At 42.4% G+C, this 27,601-nt stretch overlaps 1 protein-coding gene across 6 annotated transcripts in view; it reads left to right on the forward strand.

Moving 5' to 3' along the window:
• The first annotated feature begins 1,186 nt into the window (after positions 1-1,186).
• The window catches only part of DCP2 (decapping mRNA 2), a 32,267-nt gene continuing 5,852 nt past the window's right edge, over positions 1,187-27,601 (forward strand). For 2 of the 6 annotated variants that reach the window (XR_014939196.1, XR_014939197.1), the window contains exons 1-10: positions 1,187-1,285; positions 16,127-16,278; positions 17,784-17,911; positions 18,387-18,485; positions 20,586-20,738; positions 22,584-22,696; positions 22,804-22,922; positions 23,663-23,786; positions 24,320-24,427; positions 27,010-27,061. Coding sequence is in view for 4 of the 6 variants with exons in the window: in XM_015849438.3 (XP_015704924.2) it covers positions 1,233-1,285; positions 16,127-16,278; positions 17,784-17,911; positions 18,387-18,485; positions 20,586-20,738; positions 22,584-22,696; positions 22,804-22,911; positions 23,663-23,786; positions 24,320-24,427; positions 27,010-27,061 (1,090 nt within the window). In the remaining 2 variants the exon portion in view is untranslated. The remainder of the gene's footprint in view (positions 1,286-16,126; positions 16,279-17,783; positions 17,912-18,386; positions 18,486-20,585; positions 20,739-22,583; positions 22,697-22,803; positions 22,923-23,662; positions 23,787-24,319; positions 24,428-27,009; positions 27,062-27,601) is intronic. The other 4 variants (XM_015849438.3, XM_015849439.3, XM_015849441.3 and 1 more) reach the window with 2 other exon arrangements.

Raw genomic sequence — 27,601 nt, forward strand, 5'->3', positions numbered from 1 at the left:
TCTTCCCCTCAGTTCAAACATACAACAAATAAATGCCAGTTTTCACACTTTATTGTTGCCTTTCTGACTGAGTGCCAAAGCTGACTGATAAACAGATTAAAAACCTGTTTGACTACATTGCTGGATAATTTCACAGGTTGCTTAGTGCTGGTGTACTAGGGAAAAGTTGATGCTGTTTGTTGCCATCCTAGTATCCTAACTGTGCTTTCCACTCCATGAGAGACACTGCCAGCTGTGCCCTCAACATGTCTCTACATGCAAGTTCCTGAGAGAGATCTTTATATGGACTTATATTTGGAGAAATGCTATAACCTGAATATGTCAGTTTTAACTAAACTTGATTTGCACGAGCTTCTGGGAGAAAGAAGTGATTTTAGCAAAGAGGATAAGCCATGGGTTTCCTCTAAACGAGTTAAAAAATGAAACAATGATTTGCAGCTCCAAATCACGCTTAGCAAGAGTCTTGTTCTTAAGTTTCTTTCCTGATTCATTGGCTTTCAGTGATGTCTCAAAAGCCAAGCAAGAGCTGTGCAATTGTCTTGTACCCTCTCCTGTCACAGGTACTTGGTAGCAGAAGGTATAAACTGTCTTTAGGCTCTACAGTTTCTTCTGTGCTATGCAACATCCTTAGATAATTAGTTGCTTGAGGTCTATAGCATTAGATACATTTACTTTATCACTGCTTTTGTTGTTGTTCCACAGAAATTACAGGACTGAGAGTAGCATATATGGCATGAGGCATAAAGCAGTCTGGAGATTTTTGCAAGTAATACAAACTGCATTTGTTAGCGCAGTGATTTCTGTAGGGAAATCTTAAGACTCTAAGAATCCGGTACTGAGATAAATCACGTATTGCGCATGCGTAGCGCTCAGCGCAGCGGTACGACCCCCAGCCCACCGGAAGGAGCCACACTGCACCCACAACTAAGATGGCGGCGGCGGCTGACGTGCCGCCCATAGCGCATGCGCTGATGAGCACGAAGGCGGCAGCGTCCCGCTCTGGTTGGTTTCCGCCATCACTGGACCCTCCCCCTCCCGCTCAGCTCTCCCGCTGATTGGTTGATTCCGCCGAGCGAGGGGAACCCGGCGCAGGCACGCAGCATCCGATTGGCGGAGCGAGCTGCCGCTCTGCTTTGGCCCCGCCCCCCGCCGGGCGGGCAGCCGCCAGCTCCGCCCTCGCCGCCTCGCCGTGTGTCCGGGCCTCGCCGTGTCGGGATGAGCCGCGCTTCTCCATGGAGACCAAACGGGCCGACATCCCCAGCAGCGTCCTGGACGACCTATGCAGGTACGGCCCGGCCCGGCCCGCTCTGCCCTTCGCCTTATCCTGCCGTCCCGCCGTGCTGTGTGGCGGCTGTTGTGGCGGCCTTCCCGGTGCTGATTGCAGGCATTGCGGCCGTCCTGCTCCGGGCCCGGCCGGGACTGCGCGGGGCGTCTGTGGGGCGACGGGGTAATGAGGGGAGCGGTTCCATCTGTCGGTCTGTCCGTCCGGTCCCAGGGCGCTTTGTAGCAGCGAAGGGGCTGCAGAGGGAACTGCCGTAGGGCCGAGCTGGAGGGAGCTGAGGGCGGGGGCGGCGGAGCTCCGTCTGCGGGTTTCTCTTGTTGAAACTTAACGTTGTTTGTGCGAGGGCATAAAACTGCGCTGGCGGTGTTGGAGGGAGTGAGGAGAGCGGCCCGACTGAGGTCGGTGCGACCTGTGCAGTGACACGGTGGTGTGGAGGTTATGGGTCTCGCGTTTGGTTTCGTTACTGAGGGGTGTGGGGTGTCGTGCTAGTGAACTCCGGTGTGAAGGCCCTTTTGTTTGCCAGTCCTCCACAGTGAAATTCAACCTTTCTTGGGCAAAATCCATTTTTTCATCAGGCCACAGGACATGGGCACAATTTTCCCAGGGGATGGATGGGAGGCTTTTCTGTTCCTTTTGATCTCATCTGATGATCACTTGTGGACTTTTAAAGTCATCCCATCCATCCTCAGAATATAATGTCCAAAGCTGGATTTGAAACTTCATAAGAAGTAATCTTTCTGTTTTACCTCATTGAAAGGACACTCTCTAGGGTATTTTTGTACAGTATGAAAGACTTGTTAGAAATGAGTCAAGTCCGCTTACTTTGAGTTGTTTTTCTCAAGTGAGTGAAACTGCTCAGGAGTGAGAGCACAGGAAATGGGATCTGCTGTACTCATCAACGGTTCATCCTGTACCTTTGTGTAAGAATCTGTGTCTGCAAAACACGAACACTTTTTCAGTTCTCTAAATGTGACTTTTACAGATTGCTGACACGACTGTTACGCCTCTTTTGTTTGCTCTTGGAGGGCTATGTGCTTTTTAGGATAGATTGGCTGGCAAGGTGGGGTGGTGGAGTTGATCTTTATGTAGAGAGCAGCTGAAACATATTGAACTCCATCTGGGGGGGAGTGATGTAGCAGTGGAGAGAGAGCTTGTGGGTGAGAATCAAGGGACAGGCTGGCAAAGTGGACACTGTTGTGTGTGTGTACTCCAGGCCCCCTGATCAGGAGGAGGAGGTTGATGAGGCCTTCCATAAGCAACTGGAAGTAGCGGCACGCTCCCAGGCACTCTTACTTATGGGGGATTTCAATTATCCAGATATTTGCTGGACGACCAACATGGCCAGGCATGCATGGTCCAGACAATTCTTGCAGTGCATTGAAGATAACTTCCTGATGCAGGTGGTAGAGGAACCGACGCGGGGTGGGGCATTGCTGGACCTTATTCTCACCAATAAGGAAGGACTTGTTAAGGAAGTAAAAATTGGGGGCAGCTTGGGATGTAGTGACCATGAGATGGTGGAGTTCGAGATCCTGAGTGGAGGAAGCAAAGCAAAAAGTAGGATTGCTACCCTGGACTTCAGGAGAGCCAACTTTGATCTCCTTCAGGACCTACTAGGGGCTATCCTGTGAGCCAGGGTGCTAGAAGGCAAGGGGGCCTGTGAGAGCTGGTCAGCGTTTAAACGGCTCTTCTTCCAAGCTCAGGATCGGTGCGTCCCTGTGACTAAGAAATTGGGAAAAGGCCCCATACTAAGTGAGGGGGATGCTGAGAAGGCGGAAATACTGAACACCTTCTTTGCTTCTGTATTTAGTGAAAGGGCTCTCCCTCAGGAATCCCAGATCCTGGGGGTTGATGAGTGAGTCTGGGGAATGGGAGATTTCCCTTTAGTCAGGGAAGAGCTGGTCTGTGAGTGCCTAGGAAACATTAAGGTCCATAAATCCATGGGACCTGATGGGGTGCATCCGCGGGTGCTGAGAGAGCTGGCGGAGGTCGTTGCTGAGCCGCTCTCTGTCAAAGACCTATCAGAGGTCTTGGAGAACTGGGGAGGTGCCTGAAGACTGGAGGATGGCCAATGTCACTCCAGTCTTCAAAAAGGGCAAGAAGGAAGATCCGGGTAACTATAGGCCAGTCAGCCTCACCTCTGTCCCAGGGAAGGTGACGGAACAGCTTGTGCTGGATGCCATCTCCAGACAACTGGGTGATAAGGAGGTTATCAGGAGTACTCAGCATGGGTTCACCAAGGGGAGGTCGTGCTCGACCAGCCTGGTGGCCTTTTATGAAGATGTCACTAGCTGGGTGGACAGGGGGAGGGTGGTAGATGTAGCCTACCTTGATTTCAGTAAGGCTTTTGATACTGTCCCCATGACATCCTTATAACAAAGCTGAGGAAGTATGGGATAGATGAGTGGACGGTGAAGTGGGTCGAGAATTGGCTGACTGGCAGAGTGCAGAGGGTTGTCGTTGGTGGTGCGGAGTCTGGCTGGAGGCCTGTAACAAGCGGCGTCCCCCAGGGGTCTGTGCTGGGTCCGGTCTTGTTCAACATCTTCATCAACAACCTTGATGAGGGGATAGTGACCACCCTCAGCAAGTTTGCCGATGACACGAAGTTGGGAGGATTGGCTGACACACCTGAAGGCTGTGCTGCCATTCAGCGAGACCTGGACAGGCTGGAGAGCTGGGCAGTAAGAAACCGGATGAGGTTTCACAAAAGCAAGCGTAGAGTCTTGCACCTAGGGAGGAATACGTGCACGCACCAGTACAGGCTGGGGGAAGAGCTACTGGAGAGGAGCTCTGCAGAGAGGGACCTGGGCGTCCTGGTGGACGACAGATTAACCATGAGCCAGCAGTGTGCCCTTGTAGCCAAAAAAGCCAATGGCATACTGGGGTATATTAAAAAGAGCGTGTCCAGCAGGTCGAAGGAGGTGACCCTCCCCCTCTACTCTGCCCTGGTGAGGCCTCATCTGGAATACTGTGTCCAGTTCTGGGCTCCCCAGTACAAAAAAGACAGGGATCTCTTGGAAAGAGTCCAGCGGAGGGCCACTAAGATGGTGAAGGGCCTGGAGCATCTCCCCTGTGAGGAGAGACTTAGGGAACTGGGTCTGTTTAGCCTCGAGAAAAGAAGGCTGAGAGGGGACTTGATCCAGGTTTATAAAGACCTGAGGTGTGGGAGCCATAGTGGTGAGGCTGGTCTCTTTTCAGTAGTGTGTGGGGACGGGACTAGGGGTAATGGGATGAAAGTACAGCATAGGAAGTTCCGCACGAATGTGCGGAAGAACTTCTTTACAGTGAGGGTGACGGAGCACTGGAACAGGCTGCCCAGGGAGGTGGTGGAGTCTCCTTCTCTGGGGATATTCAAGACCCACCTGGACGCCCACCTGTGTGATGTGGTGTAGGGAGCCTGCTTTGGCAGGGGGGTTGGACTCGATGATCTCTAGAGGTTCCTTCCAACCCCTACAATTCTGTGTGATTCTGTGTGATTCTGTGTGATTCTGTGTGATTCTGTGTGATTCTGTGTGATTCTGTGTGATTCTGTGTGATTCTGTGTGATTCTGTATGATAGGGCTTTTCTTTTAGTTGTCTACTCACACTTGAAGAAGAGTGTAAGTCAGGAAGGGAACTGCAGTACTTAACAGCAGTGATCTAGCCACCATATTGGTATGACTCCTGTGGGCTGGTGACTGGTATCAGGGCAGGTCTTTCACTGTTATAGGATCAGTCCCACTGTCTTATTTATTTCTTTGAGCCACTCATCTTCAGCCTTGGAGTTCCGTCTTGTATAAACTAAGTGATGAGGCTTTAATTAAAAAAGAAATACACACACACGCACCTTTGAATGGTAGATTTAGGGATTCATAGTTATCATCTGTCTTGTTGACTTCTGTTAGTGCTGATGGATCAGCCTTATTTCAGTTGCACTTCCCTGTGTGGGGTGCAGACAGAGCAGCTGAAAGGCACAGAGGAATCAGACATAGATGCTGCAGGAAGCAGAGAGAATTTTCCTTGAATCATAGAATCCTTGGAGGGAAGGGAAGGGACCTTTGAATGCCATCTAGTCCAACTCCTCTGCAATGAACAGGGGCACAACAGCTAGATCAGAGTGCCTAGGGCCTTATCCAGCCTCGCCTTGAAAGTAGCCAGGGATGGGGCATCAACCACATCACTGGGCAACCTGTGAATTTTGTTACGCACAAAGAGAAGTGACGGAGTACCTATAGTTTGGTATAGGTCGTGGCTCAAGGGAGACTTTTTCTTCAGTAAATGGGAGGTGAGTGGTTCTGAATCTCAGGTTGTTGTCTATAACTGTTAAATCTGTTTCACTTTCTAAACCATCTATGCATTCTGTTGGTAGGAATTTTGGTAGAAGGATCTGAGCAAACATTAATACTCAGTTTAGTGAACTTGTTGAGAAGATGTTAATTGTCTTTCACATCCTGTTCCTTTGTGTATGAGGAGGGGCTCCAAGTCCAACATGCCTGGTAGTTTAAGGTTTTGTGGTATTTCTTGCTTGTTTGTTTTGAATTTGAAAACAAAAAAGATAAGTTAAATGTTAGATGTCCACAGGGCAAAACTACTTTCTTTTTGTATCTTGAGAACATCTTAGTATTTTTCAGATTTCTACACTTCGTTTCTATCAGAAGAAAGATCCAGTTCTGTAGTAAACTCTGTTAACAAAGTGGTTTTATGCACATGAGCTGCAGTCATCGGTACTTCTGACTGTATCTGACATTTTACCTGCTTGACATCTAATACGTTTCTTTATGACGCTAAGAACATTGTGAGGTGGAGCCAGTGCAATTCACATAACGTACTGCTGAATTAAAATATGACTGGATTTTACTTAAAGCTGAATCACTTTCTTTAGATGCCGCTCAGAGGTTCATCCTAGGTCCTCAGATCACTTGCAGCTATTCCATCCAATTTAGCAAATTAGTCTTAAGTAGAATTTCAGCTCTTCAAGGGAGTTTTAATGTCTGCAGGTACTGTGATTTTTCCTGGCTTCAGGGGCATAGCAGGGTGCCCTGGCTGCTGCCTTCATTTTGTGTATCCTGAGGCAAGGGTGTGGTGTGTTTGTTAGATAGTCTGAAAAAACTGTTGTACTGCTGGATGACCTTTATGATGTAAAAAGCACTTTATTTTTTTTTGTTCCATTGTGTGTTAAAGCTTCCAACTTCTTATGTGATGTACAGGATGATTATATTTCTTCATGTAGTTGTTGATTTTGATATTAAATTGCCAAACACTGTTCAGTTGTGAGGTTATTTGGGCTGAGTATCATAGAATCATAGAATGGTTTGGGTTGGAAGGGACCTTTAAGATCACCCAGTTCCAATCCCCCTGCTATAGCCAGGGACACCTCCCTCTAGATCAGGTTGCTCAGCGTCCCATCCAGTCTGGTCTTGAATGCTTCCAGAGAGGAGGCATCCACAACCTCACTGGGCAACCTCTTCCAGTATCTCACCACCCACACAATAAAGAATTTCTTCCTAATATCTTGTATAAATCTATCCTTTTCCAATTTAAAACCATTTCCTTTAATCCTGTTGCTTCCTGCCTTCCTATCAGCACCCCTCAGCTCCTGGAAGGCCTCATTGGGGTCTCATTGGAGTCTTCTCCAGGCTGAAGTGCATCAGCTCTCTCAGCCTGCCCTCATAGGTGCTCCATCCCTCTGATCATCTTTGTGGCCCTCCTGCATCTACTCCAATAAATCCATGTCCTTCTTGTGTTGGGGGTTCTTGAACTGGATGCAGTATAAACTCTTGTATTATCTGTAATGACTTGAAGCAACACAGCTTTTAAGGAGGTTAACTTTACTAGATATAGTTTGTGTCTTGATGTTGCTAGTTGGGTTAATGTTGCTAAAAAAATCTCCTGCATTTTGGGCTTATTAAATTAAGTACACTGGGTGAAGGGTTCTTGTGTTCTTGGCTTTATTTTGCATGTGGAGTGTAATGTAATGTTACCTGTAGCAGAAAGTGCATTCTGACTCAGACATACATAGCTGACTTCACAGAATATAACACTGAAATTATACAATGCTGGAACCTGTAAGAAAGAATTTGTATAATCTAGCTCTTATAGAGCAAAGCAGCAAAAAACCCTCTGTAAACAAATTATTCGCATAGTAAAAAAAACATCAACCAACCAACCAAAAAAAAACCAACCACAATTATAACTCATAGTCTTTCAAATTCTGCTTCAGAGATCAGTTTGAGAATTGTGCATAGGTTCTAGTGATGTTATTGATTATTGTTTAATGCTTTCATTACAAAACAGTTCTCCTACAGATAACAAAAATAAGACTTAACACAGTAGTTAATGCATTGTTTTGAACATGGAGGTTGTTTTTTGTTTGTTTGTTTGTTTTTTCCTTTAAGTTGTGCCATAGCTTTTCCCTGCTATTTAGCTAAGTTAACAATTTCAGCACCTAGAATTCTTGTCTAAAGTGCTACTTGGCAGCATGTGAAAACAAGCAGAAAAGTAAACCAGGTACATAGTGTCTTCAAGCATTTATTCCGAGTGGTACTTTATTGAGTAAGTGGAAGTATGGAGTCTGGATGTTGGATTTCTGTCTTTGTGCTTGCTTTTCTCTATGAGCTTATGCTGTTACCTCAACTTTTGAATTCAGGACTATCTGTCACACTGTCTTTTGTTCAGCTCCTCTTCCATAGGGGAAATAGAATGGGAAAGATCATGGGTCACAGTAATGTAGGGGGATTGCTTACAAGTTAGGATCATGAGCAAAAAAGACTCAGATGGGAAAGAACTATAGAATACATTCGGATAGTGAGGGGAAAAAGGAGGGGGAAAAACAAACAAACATGCTTTCCTCCTATATCCACATTTTCTTGAGCACAACTTCACTCTTGCAATTGTGCCTCCTCATGGTTTAATGAGGTTATTCTCTTAAGCACTGTACAGCTGCTTGTTCACTCTCCCTCCAGTTTCAGTGGGGTGGAGGAGACAGTGATAGGGAAAAAGTGGTAAAACTCTCATGGACTGAAATAAAGTTGGTTTAATGGGAAACAGAAGGGAAGGAAAATAATAAAGAATGTACAAAAAAAGTGATGTACAATGCCAGTTGCTCAATGACAGATGTCCAGCCAGTCCCTGAATAGCAGCAGCCCCTCCAGCTACCTCCTACTGTCTTATTGTTTAGCATGATGCCACAGAGTATGGGACATTGCTTTGGCCTGTCTGGGGTCAACTGTCCTGTTTCTGTCCCTTCCCAGTTTCTTGTGCACTCTGACTCCTTGTTGGTTGGGTAATGTGAGAAGCACAAAAGTCTTCGGCTCTGCAGCACATAGCACACTATACTGTTCTTTACTGATAGCTGAAGCTGACAGCAGTGAAGTTGCTGAGAGAAGCCTGAGGATTATCTGGAAAGACTTCAGGGCATTGGGCAGGTTAGTGGTGGGGCAAAGAGTATAAGTGGAGTTTTTCTCTGCCCCTTTAGTGGCAACAGAGGTAGTGAGAGGACCAGGAAAACAGATCTTATAAATGCATGGCTGAGTGGCTGGTGCAATCGAAGTTTTCTTTTTTTAACCATACTGTGGTTTACTTGGTGCCTAGCCTGTTGGCTGCAGATGGGTCTCACCTACCTCAAAGGGGGAAAAGGATCCTAACCCAGGAGCTGGCAGGACTGGTTGAGAGTGCTCTAAAATAAGTGTGAAGGGAGAAGGAGTTAAAACCAGGCCTCTTAGAGGTGAACCTGGGAGAACAGTGATGGGTTGGTTGGGGATGAGGCAAATGGTTCAGCTGAAGTGTGTCTATAGCAATGTGTACATCATGGACAACAAACAGGAGCAAACCATTATGCAGCTGGCAAACTGTGCCTTTACTGAAACATGGTGGGATTGCCCCCATGACTGGAGTGCTACAGTGGATGTCTGTAAGCTTTTCTGAAGGGACAGGCAGGTAGGGAGGAGTGGTGGTGTGGCTCTGCTTGTTAGAAAGTGTTTTGAGCTCAGTGCTGGGAATATTAAAGTTGAGCTTCTACGAATAAGGATCAAGGGGAAGACTAACAAGGCTGACATCCTGGTAGGGGTCTGTTATAGACCACCTAACCAGGATGAAGGGATGAACTCTACAGGCAGCTAGCGGAAGTTGTGCGATTACTATCCGTAGTTCTCATGGGAATCTTCAACTCCCCTGATATGTACTGGAAATGTAATACAGTGCAGAAGCAGCAGCCTAGGAGGATTCTGGAGTGTTTAGAAGATAACCTCCTGATGTAGCTGCTAAAAGACCTATTGGGGAGGTGTCCTAGACCTGTTCACAAACAGATGGACTGATGAGAGATGATGTGGAGATAAGGAGCTGTCTTGGACAGCGCAACCACAAAATTCACTGAGTTCACTGTTCTTGATGAAGTCAGAAGGGAGATCAGCAAAACTGCTACCTTGATTTCCAAACTGCTACCTTGATTTCCAGAGGGTGGACTTTGAACTGTTTGGGACACTGGTAGGGAATGGATCTTGGGAGGGTACAAGAGGGTAAAGAAGGGTCCAGGAAAGCTGGTCACTGCTCAGGAAGGAAGTCTTATTGGTGCTGGAGCAGGCTGTCCTCCTGTGTGATAAGAGTGGGGAACTGGAGGGGAAAAAGACCTGTGTGGGTGAACAGGGGGACAGGCAGCTTGGGAAAAGTACAAAGAAATCGTTAGGGTATGCAGGGAGAAATTCAGAGAAGCAGCAGCCAAGATTGAACCTGCCCACTGAAGTAAAAGAGACGAAAGACTTTTTTACAAATATATTGACAGTAAGAGGAGGGCTAGGGTGAATGTGTCTCTATCCTTTACTGGATAAGGCAGGGAACATGACCAGTGAGAATAAGGATCTCAGTGCCTTCATTCCATCTGTCCTTCAAAGTCATAACTTGGGGTATTCTATCCCTGACCTGGAAGTTTCAGGTGGAGAAATAGAATAAACTACCCATGATTCAGGTGGAAACAGATGTATTACTCTACCTGGACTGCTACAAGTCCATGGGGTCAAATAGGATTCACCTTAGGGTGCTGAGGGAGCTGGCAGACGTGATTGCCAAGCTGCTTTCTGCTAACATTCCTGGTCAACTGGAGAGGTGCCAGAGGGTTGGAAGTTTGCCATTGTGTCTTTCATCTACAAGAAGGTTTGTAAGGAAGATCCAGGGAACTACAGGCCTGTCAGTTGACCTTGGTGCTGGGGAAGATCATTTTGAATGAGATCACATAGCATGTGCGGGACTACTGGAGGATCAGTCCCATCCAGCATGGATTCATGAAGAGCAGGTCCTGCTTGACCAACCTGATCTCCATCCCACCTTATGGACGAGGGGAATTCAGTGTTGACATAGTCTACTTAGACTTCAGCAAAGCGTTTGACACGGTCTCCCACAGTATTCTCCTGGGGAAGCTGGCAGCCCATTATCTGGACAGGCACTCTTTGCTGGGTAAAGAACCGACCAGAAGACCAGCCCCAGAGAGTGATGGTGAATGGAGGTATAACCAGCTAGCAAACAGTCCTGGGCATTGTTCCCTGGGAGCTGGTTGGGGCCCATTCTGTTTAATATTGGTGACCTGGACAAGGAAATAGAATGCACCTTCATCAAGTTTGCAGATGACATCAAGCTGGGAGGAAATGTCTGTCTGTGTTGGGGTTAGGAAGGTCGTATTCAATAGATTTCCTGGAACAACCTACCTATTCATTATTTTTCTGCATGCATTATCTGTAGTAGGAGTCCCTCTGGTGGTCATGGGGATGAGGACAGAAGTCTTCCTTGTGAAGGCTTGGTATCTTCTTCTGTCTGACCTTCTTGCTCAGCAGCCATAACTGGTCAAAGCCAATCTTTCTATATTGTTCCCTTTTGTAAGTTTGCATAGTTCCTTTAAAGCTACCTCTTTTATGTTTGCACAGCTGACTGAAATGTCGAGGTATCCTTCTTCCCTGGTTCTCAAAGCTAGCTTACTTAACCCTCATGTGTTCAAACCCTAGGCCCATCTGAACTCCTGATCTCAGTATGGTAAACCAAACCAATTCACTAGATATCCTGGTGAGCAGTATATATGGATTTGCCACCAGTGGGTACAGATCCTCCACTATTTTATTTATAGCTCTTAAGTCCTGTACTATCCTGTAACTCCCATCTGGCTTCTTAACTGGTAAAATAGTGTTATTATACAGTGATTTACATTCTTCTAGCAGTATGAACCTCATAAAATGATTGGTTATTGACTGAATTCCCTTACTGTCTTCAAGCCACAAAGGATACTGCTTGATCCTCACTAGTTGAATTCCTGTCTTTGTTTTGACCACGACTGGGAGAGCAGTCCTTGCCTGCCCCAGGGCTTCTGTTGCTCATACCTGTGGGTAAACATGATTTGAGATTTCATCTGGAACTCCTGTGCCAGTGGGGGTAGTAATCAGTGCCAAACTAAGTACTTTAATTAATTGATTTTCATTTTCCCTAAATTCTATTTTCCCAGACTCAGATTTTATCTCTGCTCCAAATTGTTCTAGTAAATCTCACCCCAGTAGTGGTTTTGGTGAATTGGGCATACACAGAAATTGATGAATCCCTACCTGTTTACCTACGTTGAATTGTAGAGGCTTAAGAAAATAAGCCTTTTCAGTTTGACAAGAGGCTCCCCCTATGGTTACAAATTCATCACTTGCTGGAGTTAGGCAAGTAGTTAACACTGAATAAGTTGCTGCAGTGTCCACTAAAAATTCCACACTGTGCCACAGTTCCTTCCCTAGCTTAATTTTAACCAGTGGATCTGCTAGGGTAGATTCCTGTCAACTATTACAGAAGTCATCTATGGGTAATAATTCTTGATGCAGCACAGAGCAAGAGGCATCCATATTAGAAAATAAACCCCTTTACCCTGCTCCCCCTGCTTTCTGTCCAGTGGGGGTGGAACTGCCCCCAGGCCCTGTTCTGGCAACAGAAACAGCTGCTATTGTTCTTCCCATTTTCCTTACTTCCTTGCTATCTCTGTGTCTCAATCAGTTCTTCCAGTTCCCTCACCTCTCTTCTCATTAAGGACATCCCTGTTACACCTTGCTCAACTTTGCCTTTCTCATCCTATGTCTTTCCCAAACCCTTTTCACTTTCCAAATTTTCATCATTACAGAAATTACTAACATTGTATTTCAGTTTCAACCCCTGTTCTCCCCAGGCTTCCAGTGCTAACACTGGAATATTGTTTTTCCTCAGATCTCTGCAGAGGAAGGCTATTCTCACTTCCCACCCCTGTGCACAAGTTATATGTCCTTTGCAGTTACAGCAGGGGTCTCTGTCCCCCAGTTCTTTCTCTCACTCCGAGCTGTTCTTAACAAGCCGCAGTGGTGGAGGTAGTGCGGGGGATGTGTTCTCGTAGCAGCACAAACTCTAATATCCCAAACTCACTGTTTTCCTTAATCCCTTTGCATATACCTGTAATGTACCTGACCTGCATTGAAGCTTTCTCTGCCTCGTAGTGGATGTGTCAGCCTGGGGAGTCTTCTCTGTAAAAATAGTTGGTTTTGGGGCTCACCAGAGGCATCCCCTGGTCCAACCAGCCCTGCAGTCCAGCAAGGAGTTCTCCTGGCTGGCTCACCAAAATTGACTTTCAGAACCAACTCTGTAACCTCGAGGTAGTTGTAAAGCAGGTGCATCTTATTCAACGGGCCAGGTGCAGGGGTATAACTCCTTCCTAGTCTGCACCCCCAAAGCAAGTAAACATCCCTATTTATAGAGGGAATACACATATATTCATGGTACAAGGAGCGGTTATTACAATTAATTCTAGTACAGTATTCCACACCTATTCTGTGCCCCAAACTCCACCCCTAACTAATAGCCCCATATAGTTCCCACTGTTCCTGCTCAACTGCTCTTAACAACATAACAGGTTAGCCTTTTTTTCAGGAGCACAAGCCCTAAGGGTGTTGGCTGAGGGAGCTAGGAACTTTCAGTCTTGAGTAGGCTCAGGGAAGACCTTACTGCTCTATACCACTACCTGATAGGAAAATTGTGGTGAGGTGAGGGTTGGCTTCTTGTACTGCCTAACTAATGATAGGACTAGAGGGAATGGCCTCAAGTTGTGCCAAAGGAGGTTTGGGTTGCATATTAGGAAGAACTTCTTTGTCAGAGTGGTCAGGTGTTGGAATGGGCTGCCCAGGAAGGTGCTTGTGCCACCATTCCTGGAAGTGTTCAGGAAATGTTTAGATTCTGTACAAAGGGACATGGTTCAGTGGGGAAATACTGGTGGTAGTTAGGGATGGTTGCACTAGATAATCTTGGAAGTCTTCCATTCTTGATGATTGTATAACATTGGTGTGTTTATCACCACATTTTCATCAAAAATCCAAAACATGGCATCATGCTGGCCTCCATGAAGAATTGACTATCCCAGCTGAAACTGGAACGCTCCTCTGCCTCGTCTGTTCTGAGCTGTGATTGCAGTTCATCAGGAGTTATCTGGCAGTTTTGGTAAAGGACACACTCCACAGCAGAGAGGATTCCATTCATATTGTGTACTGCTGCTTATTGTATCTTCACATTTATATTCAGCTGTAGTGCTGGGGCAAGGAAACATCATCGGCTAGTTATGTTGGCTAGTTAAGAAGTTGTCTTTTTTAGTATTAATTTTTTTCTGAGCTGCTGCTGCTTTGTGTGTAAGGGATGCTTTTATCATTAAAAAGAGCCTTCAAAAAGGAGACCAGCTTGGGGGGGGGGAGTGGGGAGGAAAGGGGCTCATGAAGTGAAATTGCCAATTAGGAAAATATTCTCGTTGACATGGATAAGACTATTTATATGAAGAGAGTATCTAATCAAGGGCCTTTTTCTGTGCAAAGTAATAAGGAAAGAAGTAAGCCATAAACAAAGTGAACGGAGACACAGACTGGAGAGGCAGGTGATAAGGGAGGCAGTGATAAGAGCTCAACAAGGGCATGTGAAATTGAGTATGTTTATTACCACACAGTTATCGGTTTGGGAAACTTGTCAGTTTGAAAAGTAAGGGAAAAAGGGGAAACTGGGAATGAAAATAAATGGAGGCACAGACCTAAGAAAACAAACACGGAGACAATAGAGGGAAACGCACCTCTGAGCTGTGCTGTTTGATGGGCTGTTGAGAAACTACAGATGCCCTTTACAGATGGATCAACCTGCACCTCACCTCTGATAGCTGTGGTGATCCCAGGCACTGGCCTGGGGAGGGTGCTGAGAAAGAAAGAGGGGAGGAGTAAAGTGGGTGATGGAGTTGGCTGTGTGAAATGGTGTCAGTGTGCTTGTCTGACATTCCTGTGCCTGTTCACCAAAGTCTGTCCTGTCTTGCATGTTATTTAATCTTTTCTTAGCTGTCTGCATACTCACTCTCTAATCCCAAGAGTGTGTGTGCTGTAAGGCAGAAGTGCTAGCTGTTGGTGGGATGAGGGGAGGTGAGTGTGAGAGAGGGAGGGAGGGTCTCAGCATCATTAGCTGGAGGGGCTGTAGCTCTCTGGACCTAGGGAATATGTTGCAGACAAATTGAGTCCAGCACGAGTGGGCTTGGGTGCTAGTGAGTATAGTGAGGGCTGGGTCTGAGCTTCCAGCTTCTGGTGTGGGGTAAGTGCAAAACTAGAGGGAACTGGGATGAGTGAACCGGGTGTGGGGATTGGGTGTGAGCATCTGTATCACCTCCAAACCCAGTGTGTGTCTGTGTATTTGCTAGCAAAACTTCTAAGTGGGAGCAGGGCCCTGTAGGTAGGTGAGGGGTGTGGGGTTCAGGCAGGGGTCTGGGTGGGCAGAGGGGCTGTGTTATGCTGAGGAGACACTGCATGTGGGCCTGCAGCAGGGGCTGGTGGTTCTCCTGGCCTCAGTGCAGTAAGGGGTGGGCTGTGCCCCGTGGGTATAGGTCCTGCTGAGGAAGTGCCTTGCCTGAGGCAGTCTGAGTGACTGGTTGTCTCAGCGTCTCTAGGGTAGGTGCTCAGCCTCACTGCTCTTTGAACCCGTGGAAAATGGCATTGAGGCCCTCAGGCCAGTCAAGGAGCACAGGCACTGGGCTAGTTTTCAGCAGCAAGGCAAGAGGGATGACCAGAGCTGGTGGAGGAAGCAGCTACTCTTAGCATACTGTAATAACTTACACTTAGTAAAGATGTCTTAAATTTTCCTAGTGTTGGCAAAGATTATAACATACCTTCATATTTTACCTAGTATACCCCTCGAGAGCAAACTCTTACTGAGTAGTTTAAGTTCACTGGGGTAGGTGGCTTTAAACTTTATGTTCTTGGTGTTACAGCTGAATACAGAAAGCCTTTGTAAACAAAATGAGCTATCACTCTGTGCTGCTGCTCATTTGTACATCCCTTGAACTATATTTTTATGCATTAATATCTGAGCTGAAACGTAAGGTAGGCTTAAAAAATAAACCGTCTATATTCTATTTCAGATTGAGAAAATTAATACTGTCATACTGAGTTATAAACTTTACATAAATTAATAGTTTACTAATTGAAAATACATGGCTGTGTTTAACTGGTGTCCAGAAAAAAATGTGTTGATACCTGTTACCAGGATTTATAGGTGTTCCACACTGGGCACTTAAAAATGTTTTTGTTCTCCTAATGCAGTCATTTATGTAGGCTCTTCTTCCTTATTCTTAATGTTTTCAGAGTGCTTACTTAGTTTCTGGTTGTCAATTTTTGTGGAAGAATTTCCTGATCCATTTTTTTTCTTGACTTTAAAATTTGTATTTTATTTTCATATGAAGACCCTTGCTCTCCAGATTGTGAGGAGGAGCTCTTGCCCTGTGTTCATGGATCAAGAATTCCACTGCTGCAATGCATTTTTGTTGCTAGATTGCTTTGAATCAAGACTTGTCTAACAATATTTTGTCTTCACTGGCAGCCGATTTATTTTGCACATTCCAAGTGAAGAGAGAGACAATGCAATCAGAGTGTGTTTTCAGATTGAACTTGCCCATTGGTTTTACTTGGATTTCTACATGCAAAACACACCAGGATTACCTCAGTGTGGGATAAGAGACTTTGCAAAAGCTGATATCCTTTTTACTGTTATCATTGTTTTCTGTTTCACTGCATAAAACGCGAACTGAATCTTAAAGCTTTGTACTTGCGGCTGGTAAGTGACAGACAACTTGTGTGTACAGAAGAAAGTTTTCTTGTTCAGCTGAAGGCCTACGGAAAACAGGTAAGTTCTGATATTTGAGGATATTTCCTTGTGGCTGCAGTCAGACAGGAGCACTCTGTGATGCTTTTTCTCCTTTATTTAATCTCTTTCCATTAAAATGCTATCATAAAATGTTGATCTAGCTGTGAGTTCTGATCTAGGTGTGAGTTCATAGATGCTTCTAGAAGCTGTTCTACTGGAATGAAAGAGGATGATTTTTTTCTAAGTTAATGTGTTTGACTTCTGTGTTTTTTCATTTCCTGGTGGAACACAGGCAATCCAGTCATCACTGGAGAAAAACCCTTGGAGTAGATTTTGTGTTAGCATCCAGAAATAGGTCATAAATTAAGCAGTTTCCACCTATTCTTGATGTGACTTTGAGTGCTTCTAATTTTCATTTTATAATAGCTGTGTTTTCTCTACCCAAAATATTCCTTGTTCATTTGATTGGAGATTTACTATCAAATGCTTTAACATCTGTTTTAATAGTAGGTTTTACAAATGTGGTCTTCTTTTGTTGCTTGATGTTATGCAGCTATTTTTTATGAAGCTTTTTTTAAATTTTCAGATTAACTATTTCCTCTTACAATTGTAGACAGTGCAGGAATAGTAAATTTGAATACATACTGTTCATTCATTGCATCTTTCCTCCTTTGCATTTGTCAGAAATATCAATTTTCTTGCAGTCTTATTTTTAACTACACTACTATTTAACATTTGGGTATTTGTTATTGGTAGTATAATTTTTTATGTAATTTTAAAAAATATATTTGTATATTTGCTTTCAACAGCTTAGGCTTACAAAGCTTGTCCTTGTTTTCTCTGCACAGTGAGTCTTGATAGTGCATTCGAATTTAGATTTCTGTAACATGATGCCATTACAAATAACTTTTTTTTTGTATTTTTCCTTGTATTTGTGTATTTAAGTATGATTTCTGTGCAGTATTCCTACAGATGACTGTGGGAATATTTCTTCTTCAAGCAAGAGATAAAACGAAGTGGTCTTGTCTGTCCCATTTATTTCAAATTATTAAAATGTTTAAAAGAATAATACATATTTAATCATTATGAGTACATTTTCTGCAAGATTAGGGAGCTCTCTTTAATAAGCACATTTCCACCATCTTTTTTTTTTCTTTTTTCCTTTTTCTCTTTTAATTGGCTTGCGTTAGAATTTGCAAATTCCTTAGTGCTTTGTAAACTTAAGAAGTTGGCCATGAATTATCCAAAATACTTCTAACGTCCAAGATTTTGTTTTGAAAACATGTAGAGGAGGGAGTATGGTTATTTCAAGTATTGAATTGAGTATCTTGTTTGTCTGTATGTGATTGGAAACTGGATGCTTAATATTAGCTTCCTTAATGTGCTGCTGTACTCTTCAGTCACTGCCCTTTTTTACTGCCTCAAGGTGAAGATGTACAAAAGGTTTTAGATGAGTGGAAGGAATATAAAATGGGAGTGCCAACTTACGGTGCAATTATTCTTGATGAGACACTTGAAAATGTAAGTATGGAAATAATTGTGAAGAACTAGTGGGGAGGAACATGGCATGTGCTGGTACAATAGTCTTTTTGTGGCTTACATTTGTCATCTGGGAAAAAAACACTTTGGGTTTGCAAAAACGTGATATATATGACATTGTTGAATGCATATGGAAGTTGAATATGGGAATAAAATATTACAGACAGTAAATACTCTTCTACTTGCTTCCCTATTCAGTTCTGTTTTTGGTTTTTTTTTTGGTTTTTTTTGGTTTTTTTTTTTAATTCTTTGATCCTATTAAAGAAAAACGAAACCAAAAACAACAGAAAAGCCATGTTTCTTGCTAGAACACAGAAACCCTTTTGGGTGCCTCTCTCCCGTCTGAGGCCCTTTTTGCAAGGAAGCAGTAAACAGTGAAGGCAAGAGATACAATATAAATTTGCTAGAGTAGTTGGTTATTTGCTTATTATTTTGTTGTGTTCACTGTGTTTTGCAGGTTCTTTTAGTTCAGGGCTATTTAGCAAAGTCCGGTTGGGGATTTCCTAAAGGAAAAGTAAATAAGGAAGAGGCTCCTCATGATTGTGCTGCTAGAGAGGTAACTTTTTTTTTGTTTCCCTCAAATTGTTGGTTTTTTTTTTTTTTCTTTCATCTTAAAATATATCTTAATGAGAGCAAAGATGTGTGTATATCTGTTAGATGAAAAGACAGTTTACTTTGCTATTTCTTTATTGGAATTGGGTAATTCTTATTGCAGTATTCTGCTGTAGCATGTAATACTTTGAGTTACAGAGTGAAGATGCATGAATGAAAAGTTGATGATATCTCATTCCCTGACAGAGCTTTCAATACCACCATGATATATCGTATTGACCTGAAAAAGCAAAATAAGGTGCTAGATCTTAACAGTGCAATTCCATGCAGCAGATGCAAATGAAAAGTACTTTTATATTAGCACTTCTTGTCTTTGAATGTAGACTGTTTTGATACAGTATTGGATAGCTTGATGAAGAGGGCCTTGCCCCACCTTCTCCCCTGGTCTTTTGTAAGTAACTTCTTTGATTTAAACTTTACTAGGCAAATTCTTCTAGGATTGGGCAGAAGGATTTCAGCCCGAGGAAAAGGAGAGCAGAAAAAAACATGGGCAACAAAATAATGGACACAGGCATCGAAGTGGGCACAGTTATACTAGGAAAAATATGATAACTGTGTTTTTAATTTGGAGAACATATTATATATATTACATCAGTGAACAATGTTTGTTTTTTTTCTGTTTCTGTGAAGGCAGACCATCGTTGTGGATAAATAGGCAAAATGTTGAAAACTTGTGTTGCCAGACATTGTAATGCCCATGGAATCTGTGCATAAATCTTTTTTTTCTGCTTTTCCTGGAGTCAGCACACTGCTAAAACAGTGAACTGCACCTGCAAGTGGTCTATTTGAGGAGGTCGTCACTAAATTCTTAGGCAGCTCAGTAGTATTTCAAAGGCTGATGAAAGAAAAAACATATTAAATGGCTGACTATCTTTACAAAATAAGTTTCTGTGATGAATTCACTTGTCTAGGAGAATCATTTAGAAAGAGAAAACATTTGTTATAGTAGTAAGATTAAGGAGGAAGAAAAATATATATATCTTAACTGAAACACTTCTTTATTATTTTCTAAGTTCTGCTTTTCTTAATGCAATTAAGTGTGAAGATGATTTGCTTGCTCTTTTTTAAGGATTGTATGTATTGATGTACTGGTTTGAAGGCCAGTTGTTAAATTATTTGCTGTGTATTAAATGCTTGTGTTTTAACATCTGCACTTAATTTCTTCCTTGTTTTGAAAAATGACTTACAGTCATTTTGTGGATTTCTGTACATGCTGTTTAGCACAAGGTATTTTGAGTATTACCTACTATAATTTGTGGTTATTTGTTTTTATTTTTTCCTATTCATACCCATGGGCAGGACTACAAACTGTATTTTTTCTCGTCAACACATCACTGTTTCAAGAGACAGCTAAGCTTTGCAGCTTTGAATTTCACACTTTGACATCAAAGCACCTGCAAGGAAAACATTAAAAAAGCAAACTAACAAAAAAACCCTTTAAAATGCTTTATAATACCAAATACTTTTCTAACTCAAAGTGGAGTGTGGGGAGAAGAGGTTTAGCTTGTCTCACATTTTAATTCCAAGTTTGATCTTCAAAAATGTGACAGTAACCCTGCCTCTGGATTATGTACCGTGGGGCTTAAAAGTACTGGAGTTAATAACCAGTTCTGTGAGTGATCATCAACCTGCATTTTCTCAGCACAAGTATTTAGTGGTATCAGCATGTTTTTGGAGAACTTCCTGTGAAGATTGTGAGGACTAGGGAGTTTCTAGCAGTGAATATTTACTTAGCAAGCTTTTAGACACAGTCTTATTTAAGCTATTTAGGTTTTTGGTGTGACTCTGTCTGTGCTATACTAAGTTTTAATATTTTGGAATGTTGACAAAAGTATTTTGAAATGTGTAAAGAAATGTAAACCGCATAAGATCTTAAATACATTTTCATTATTGATCATATATACTTGTGTGTCAAGTGTTTCTCCCCTCCTCAGTGGCCCACTCTCATGAATAGGTCTGAAGAGTAGTTGTCTTGCATTGTGATGGCAGGTTCTCAAAGGATAAATATGAATGTACGTACTGATCTAACTTATGTGCTTCTCAGGTGTTTGAAGAAACTGGGTTTGATATAAAAGATTATATCTGTAAAGAAGAATACATTGAGCTGCGAATTAATGACCAGCTAGCACGGCTGTACATCATTCCAGGAGTTCCCAAGAATACAAAGTTCAATCCCAAAACAAGAAGGGAAATTCGGGTATGTGTTAATATGTTCAGTTCTGCAGGTACCTTGTGGTGGAGTTTCATTTTTAAAATTCACAATCTGTAAAATAATAAACCTACCATACGTGATGGGTACTTGAAATACTAGTAGAAAATAATTTTGTCACTGTAGTCTTGCCTACTTGCTGCAACTCTAATGCCAAGTTTGATTCTTGACAATCTCTCTAACATCTTTATTTGTCATGAAGTGCATGCAGTCAAACTGGAGTTCTTAAATTCTTTTTTAAGTAGTGTATATGTTAATCATTCCATTTTATTCCAACTTGTGGCTGTATATATAACTATATATTCCTCTGAGGGTGTAATTATTAATTGATATACAAAAGTGTATGCATTGAAAGGGAAAGCTATGCCCTCACATTGTCTTTTCTTCATACCCACTCAGGTGGTCATTGCTCTGTATAGTTATTATAAATAATAGGTTTTTGTCTTTCTTGTGAAGTATATTCTTCATTTGATCTGATTTAACCACGCATATCATTTTACTATTGCTTGCAGAGTTGTACTGAAAAATACTTTCAGTTTATAAATTTTCATAATATTAATCTTAGCCAGATCTGGGATTTTGCAGCCAAATTCTTTCATGGAAAAGTTTGTATAGGGTCTTATATTCTTTGCATACTCAGAATTCCTGATTTTTTCCCACTCATTGTAATATGTAAAATGTAGAGTTTTAGTTAAAACTACAGTGTAAAAATTCTAATGTGAATTTATCCTTGTCTTATTTTTTTTAATTCTATAACAAAATTTGAAACTTATTCAGCAACAAAAAAATTACCTTGTTTTTGATAAATATATATTCAAGTTTTTATGGGACTAGTTTTAATGGCATTTTAAATAAAAGCAGCAAGATTTCTAGTGGCTTTGAAAATTATTTAAATCCTTTCCTACTTTATGGCATTCAGTTATGCACTGGGTTTTTTGTTTGCTTGTTTTTGTGAAATGCTTATTTAGGATTTAGTTGCTGGATGATACATTTCATGTTTATGCATGTCTTCTGAGAATGAGATATACAGTCCATTATTCCACAGTCACAGTGGATCAATCAATTCAGTCATTAGATAACATTTTGTGGAAAGTGCTATTGCAGTTTGTTGAAAGCTTTCTTCCTAATATTTTTATTAGGAATATGTTCTGGTTTAAGCTGGAAGGTGGCTCAGCACCACAGTCATTTGCTCACTCTTCCCCCACTTCCCAGTGGGATGGGAGAGAGAATAAAAGGGAAAAACAAACACAGTAGAACTTGTCAGCTGAGAGAAAACTATTTACTAAGAAAAAAGGATAATAATTATGACAAAAATATACATACATATGCATCACATAACTGATACATATGATTCATGAAATACATATTATTCATATATATATGTGTGTGAATGTATATAACCAGTGATGCACAAGCAATTGCTTACCACCCTCGACTGATGCCCATCTAGCCCTCCTAGCAGCACAAGAGAGCCAGGACTGTCACCCTTTTCAAAGCTCCTTCTGCATACCATATGACAATATGGTATGGTATCTCCCTTGTCCAATTCAAGTCAGCTGACCTAATTCTGTTTCCTCCCAGCCTCTTAGGCCTTTTCTGTGTGAGAATGGCTTGGTTCCATACTACACTTCTTAGAAACAACTATAGACCATGGTCTGTTAGCAGCGTTGTGTTTCTCTTAGAACTAAAACAAAGCATAGTACCAGACACTCTGAAGAAAATAATTCCATCCCAGATGAAACTGAGAAAAATATGTTTGATAAACACACTTGTAACATTCTCTGAGGCTATAGCGGTGGGTATTTTGATTTTTTTTTTTTCTTGTTTTTCTAGAACATTGAGTGGTTTTCCATCGATAAATTACCATGCCACAGAAATGACATGACCCCCAAGTCCAAGCTAGGTTTGGCACCTAACAAATTTTTTATGGCCATTCCTTTTATCAGGTATGTTCAAGATGAGGTAAATGCTAGGTCAGTGCCTTTTGAAAAGCTTTCATTTCTTTAGATTTGTTTTAGTAAGCAGATCTTTTTGAACTTCTGCTTGCTTTCAGGCCACTGAGGGAATGGATTTCCCGTAGGAATGGAGGAGATTCCTCAGATAGTGACAGAATTTCACCTACAGGGAGCACACCCTCTAAGCCCAATGTGGAAAAAGCTAGGTAAGAACCAGGTCAGTTTAACATCTCCATATCCTTCTGTAAAATGTTGGTCATACAGATCTCATTGTCTTTTTTCTGTGGAATCTATGTCAGCAATACACTGTGCTAATTAAAAATAAATAATAATTAAGGTTTTATCTCAGATGCCTGTAAACAGGATTAAAAGTTAATAGTTGTTGTAATTTCATGCTTTTTAGTAAATTCTGAAGTGTTCCAGAAATTAGGCAATGCCTTGAGTCCTATTTGTAGGAATAAAAAAAAACAACCAAAAAAGCCATGAAAACAAACAAACAGACGAGAAAATATAAAACAGAAGAAGACTCTTTAAAGACAAAGTAGTGTAACATCACATGTAGGTAACTAGATGAAGCCTATGTGAATCAGTAGAGAGGGAACAAGTGCCACTTGTTTCTCATTCAACTAGGATAAAAGTGATAGAGCAAACTTTCTGGACTCAACTTTCTGGACTCGCTTTCTGGACACACAAAAATAAGACTTCAGTAATGTGGGTGAAGTCAGCAACACAATGTTTTAGGAATGATAATGTGGGCTTAGCTGATGTTGAAATTGGTTTTCCTATCTGTAGCTAAAACAAAGCTGGATGAGTGAAGTGATTGGTATTACATTTTCCACATTAGATTACTTAAGCTTGTCTTCCAGGTTGTTATCAAAAGCAGAAGAATCGTTGTATTTCTGTTTTGCAACAAATAGACTTAAAGATTTTTTGTAAACTCTTGTTGTCGTGTACTAGACCCAGAATTCGTAGTGGTCAACAGCTGCTCACAGATGGCTCTTCAGGAGAGCAATGGACAAAGCAAAAGCAGCAACAAAAGCCATGTAATCATCCTGAGACATCTGAAACGTTAAAAACAAAGGTAGGCTGTTCCTTAGTCAAATGTGTGCATATGGACTTAATTAAAATGGGTGCATTTTTTCATAAGTATTCATCCCTGGAACTAAAATACTGAATTTTATGAACACAGCATGCAAAAGAAAAACATATTACAAAAACAACAACAACAAACACAAAAAAAACCCCAAAACAACAAAAAAAGCAACAGTAAGGAAACAAACAAAAATGTAATTTAGTTTATTTGCTTGGTACTGATGTTAGAGGTGATGGTTGGTAGTTGTGTTTCGTCATATGTAGGAGGTAATTACTTTTCACCATTGTGGTGTCCTTCACAATTTTGAAATGCTTTGGGTATCGCTGCTATGCATGTTGTAGTTGTGCAAGAGACTAAATAGCTGATGACTTGAGTGCATGTTTGGCTAATTTTAGTGTACTTCGGTTTATCTAAAAGTCGTGTTAAATGTTTTGGGGCTAATTGGAGGAAAGCAGGAACTGTCAGTGATGTCTTATGCTGCCACTTAAACTCTTTTCTTGACTACCTTTTGGACATAATAGCAGAATCAGAGTGTGAAGGGCAACGGAAGAAAGCAGAATCAAGACACTCCTGTCCAAAAGAAGAGAAATGGAGCGCACAGTCAACAAGCTAAGCAAAACCATGCCTCGGTAAGGAAAATTTAGTGGTTATCTTGTAAACAGTAATGCTTAGTACATGTCCAGGCAGGTGTTCTGCTAAAAGAAAGTGAAGTGTGTGTCATAGATCATAGAATGGCTTGGGTTGGAAGGTGCCTCAGGGACTACCCAGTTCCAACCTCCTGCCATGGGCAGGATTCCTACCCACCAGATTAGGCTGCCCAGGGCCGCACCTGACCTGGCTTTGAACACTTTCAAGGATTGGACACCCACAGCTTTTCTTATCTTTTGTCTCATCTAAACCTCATCTGATACAACTTGTGGCCATTTCCTCCGGTCCTGTTTGTTGCCTGGGAGAAGAGGCCAAACCCTTCCTCATCACAATCTCCCTTAATGAAGTTGTAGAGTACAGTGAGGTCTCCCCTGAGCCTCTTCTTCTCCAGCCTAAACAATCCCAGCTCCCTGAGCTGCTCCTCATAAGACTTGTGCTCCTGACCTCCCACGAGTTTTGTTGCTCTTCTGCAGGCACGTTCCAGGGCCTCAATGTCTTTCTTGTAGCGAGGAGCCCCAAACTGAACACAGTACTCAAGGTGCAGCCTCAGCAGTGCTGAGTACAAGGGGATGATAACCTCCCTGCTCCTGCTGGCCACACTATTTCTGCCCTTCCTGAACTCATGCTGGCTGGGCGTGATCCCCTGGACACCACGCATCACCCAAGATGATATACTCCATAACTTTCTTTGGTACCAAGGACCGGCTGACAGGCCTGTAGTTCCTTAGATCCTCCTTATGGCCCTTCTTGTAGTTGGGAGTCACGTTGACAAGCCTCCAATCTTCTGGGACCTCTCCAGATAACCAAGAGCGCTGGTAGATGGCAGAGAGCGGCTCAGCAGTCACCCCTGCCAGCTCCCTCAGCGCCTGATGGTGGAGCCCATTTGGTCCCATGGACTTGTGGCAGTCCAGGTGGAGGAGGAGCTCTTTAACTGTCTCCACCTGAATCAATGGGGGTGTATTTTGCATTCCATCACAGACATCCAGATCAGGGCATAAAGTGTCCTGAGGATAACTGATCCTATTAAAGGCAGATGTAAAGAAGGCATGGAGGACTTCAGCCTTTTCCTTATTCTCCATGGTCACATTCTCCACTGCATCACATAAGGGGCGGACATTTTCCTTGGTTCTTCTCTTACCATTGATATACTTGTAAAAGGATTTCTTATTCTCCTTTACTGCAAGTGGTCAATCTGAGTTCAAGCTGGGCTTTTGCCTTCCTAAATTCCTCCCTGCATATCTTAGCAATTTCATTGTAATTTCTCCAAGTAGCCTGTCCCTGCTTCCAGAGGTTATAGACTCTCTTTTTCCTCCAGAGTCTTTACAATAGATCCTGCTTCATCCACACCGGTCTTCTTCCCCTACAGCTCGCCTTACTGTAATCAGGGACAGCCTGCTCTTGTGCCTTTCAGATTTCCTTCTTCAGGAGCATCCATGGTTCCTGGACCCCTTTACCTTTCAGGAGCAACTCCCAAGGGACCCCTGCAGCAAGCATCCTGAACGGGTCAAAGCCTGCCCTCTGGAAGTTCAGGATAGCAGTACTGCTTATCACCCTTCTGATACCTCCAAGAATAGTTAGAAGTGATTAGTTGCTTTTAGATCTGAGAGCAGAAGAATGGAAATCGAGTAAGTGACTGCGGAAATTTAGCTGTGTAGGAAAACAAGGTGCATCTCTAGATTTGTGATGGAAGTGAGTGCAAATGTTAATAGTGTGGCTCTTTACAGACTTTGCTAAATACCTCTGTGGTGTTTCATTTACATTTCCATGATTGTTAATCTTTTGAAATATAACTACTTCATGTCCCAGTGATGATTTTCTAACGAAGTTTACAGGCCTGCTACTCTTAAATTTACCTAGTACAAAGAGCCATGCTTTTTTCTGTGTTTCTATACTTAGAGCTGCATATCTAGAGCTAATAAATCATCCCTGGAGAATTCTAAGTTAGTATCCCTATGCATGGTAATCTAGTTGGCAGTAGTTGGCTGCTTACAAATACACTCTTGCTTTTTGGGACAAAGAATAGGCTTATGTATGTGCAACTTCAAGTCCACAGACCTTTCTAGTTTATGATATTTGGGAAACATAATTATATTTTTTTTCTTAAAAACTTGCATGTTGAAAATGGCTGGTTGATAGTTACTAGGTTAGGATTTTTGGATGAGGAAAATTTTTGTAGTCAGAGTGGTGAGGCTTTGGCACAGGCTGCCCAGAGAAGCTGTGGCTGCCCCATCCTTCCAGGTGTTCAAGGCCAAGGGCGGCCTGAGCTGGTGGGGGACAGCCCTGCCCATGGCAGGGGGTTGAAACTGGGTGGGCTTTAAGGTCCTTACCAATCTAAGCCATACTATGAAGATTGCAGTGTTTCTGAAAGATTTATGGGGTTGGTGTTAGAAAGGTAACATCACAGAATTTGTCCTGTGTTGTAAGTAACACAATTCACAGAGAAAGCATGTCAAAGCAAAAATAGCAAGTATGTTTCTTAACTGACATTTAAACTACGCTCCCAAGAAGTACGATGCTATGATTTCTTAATTAAGTGTAATGTGTTTTTGTTCTCTTAAACTAGAAATGTGAAAAAAAGCTTAATCCAAGAAAACTTCAAGATAACCTTGAAACAGGTAAGTACTTCTGGTATTTCGATCCAAAGTTATTGAATTGCAGTTGTGATTCAGTTGATCAAGTTGTGGAAGATGACCCTTGAGATCACTGTGCAAACATCAGAAGTCTACTACTAATCCGTGTAAGCTCTGTATTCACAAATCTTCAGAGATAAATACCTCTGGGGGATTAATGCATTGAAGTCATGCACTGAAGGCTGAAGTCACCCTGCTTACTGTGCTTGGGGTTCTTGTCTTCTTTGCCAGTCTACCAAGTGTTGTTTTCTAAGGAAGACCAAGGTAAAATATATTGGTTTTGCAGTTCTCCTCAATTGTGAAAATTGTGGGATTACATCCTTTTGGTGGGTGAAAGGTACCTAAAAACTGGTTTACAAAAATATCAATTCAGTTAACAGAATGCTGGTGATTACGTAGGTGTTGCTTCAGGGCTTTCTGTCCTGCTAGTAATAAGCTGTAGCTGATAACTGAGATACTCTGGAGTGTTTATGCAGCTTTTTATTTCCTGACTTTTAAGATTTGTTCTGGCTGTTAGATTTGTAA

This window comes from Coturnix japonica, chromosome Z (assembly GCF_054131305.1).
Source record: "Coturnix japonica strain WE chromosome Z, WE-NBRP24, whole genome shotgun sequence".
NCBI lineage: Eukaryota > Metazoa > Chordata > Aves > Galliformes > Phasianidae > Coturnix > Coturnix japonica.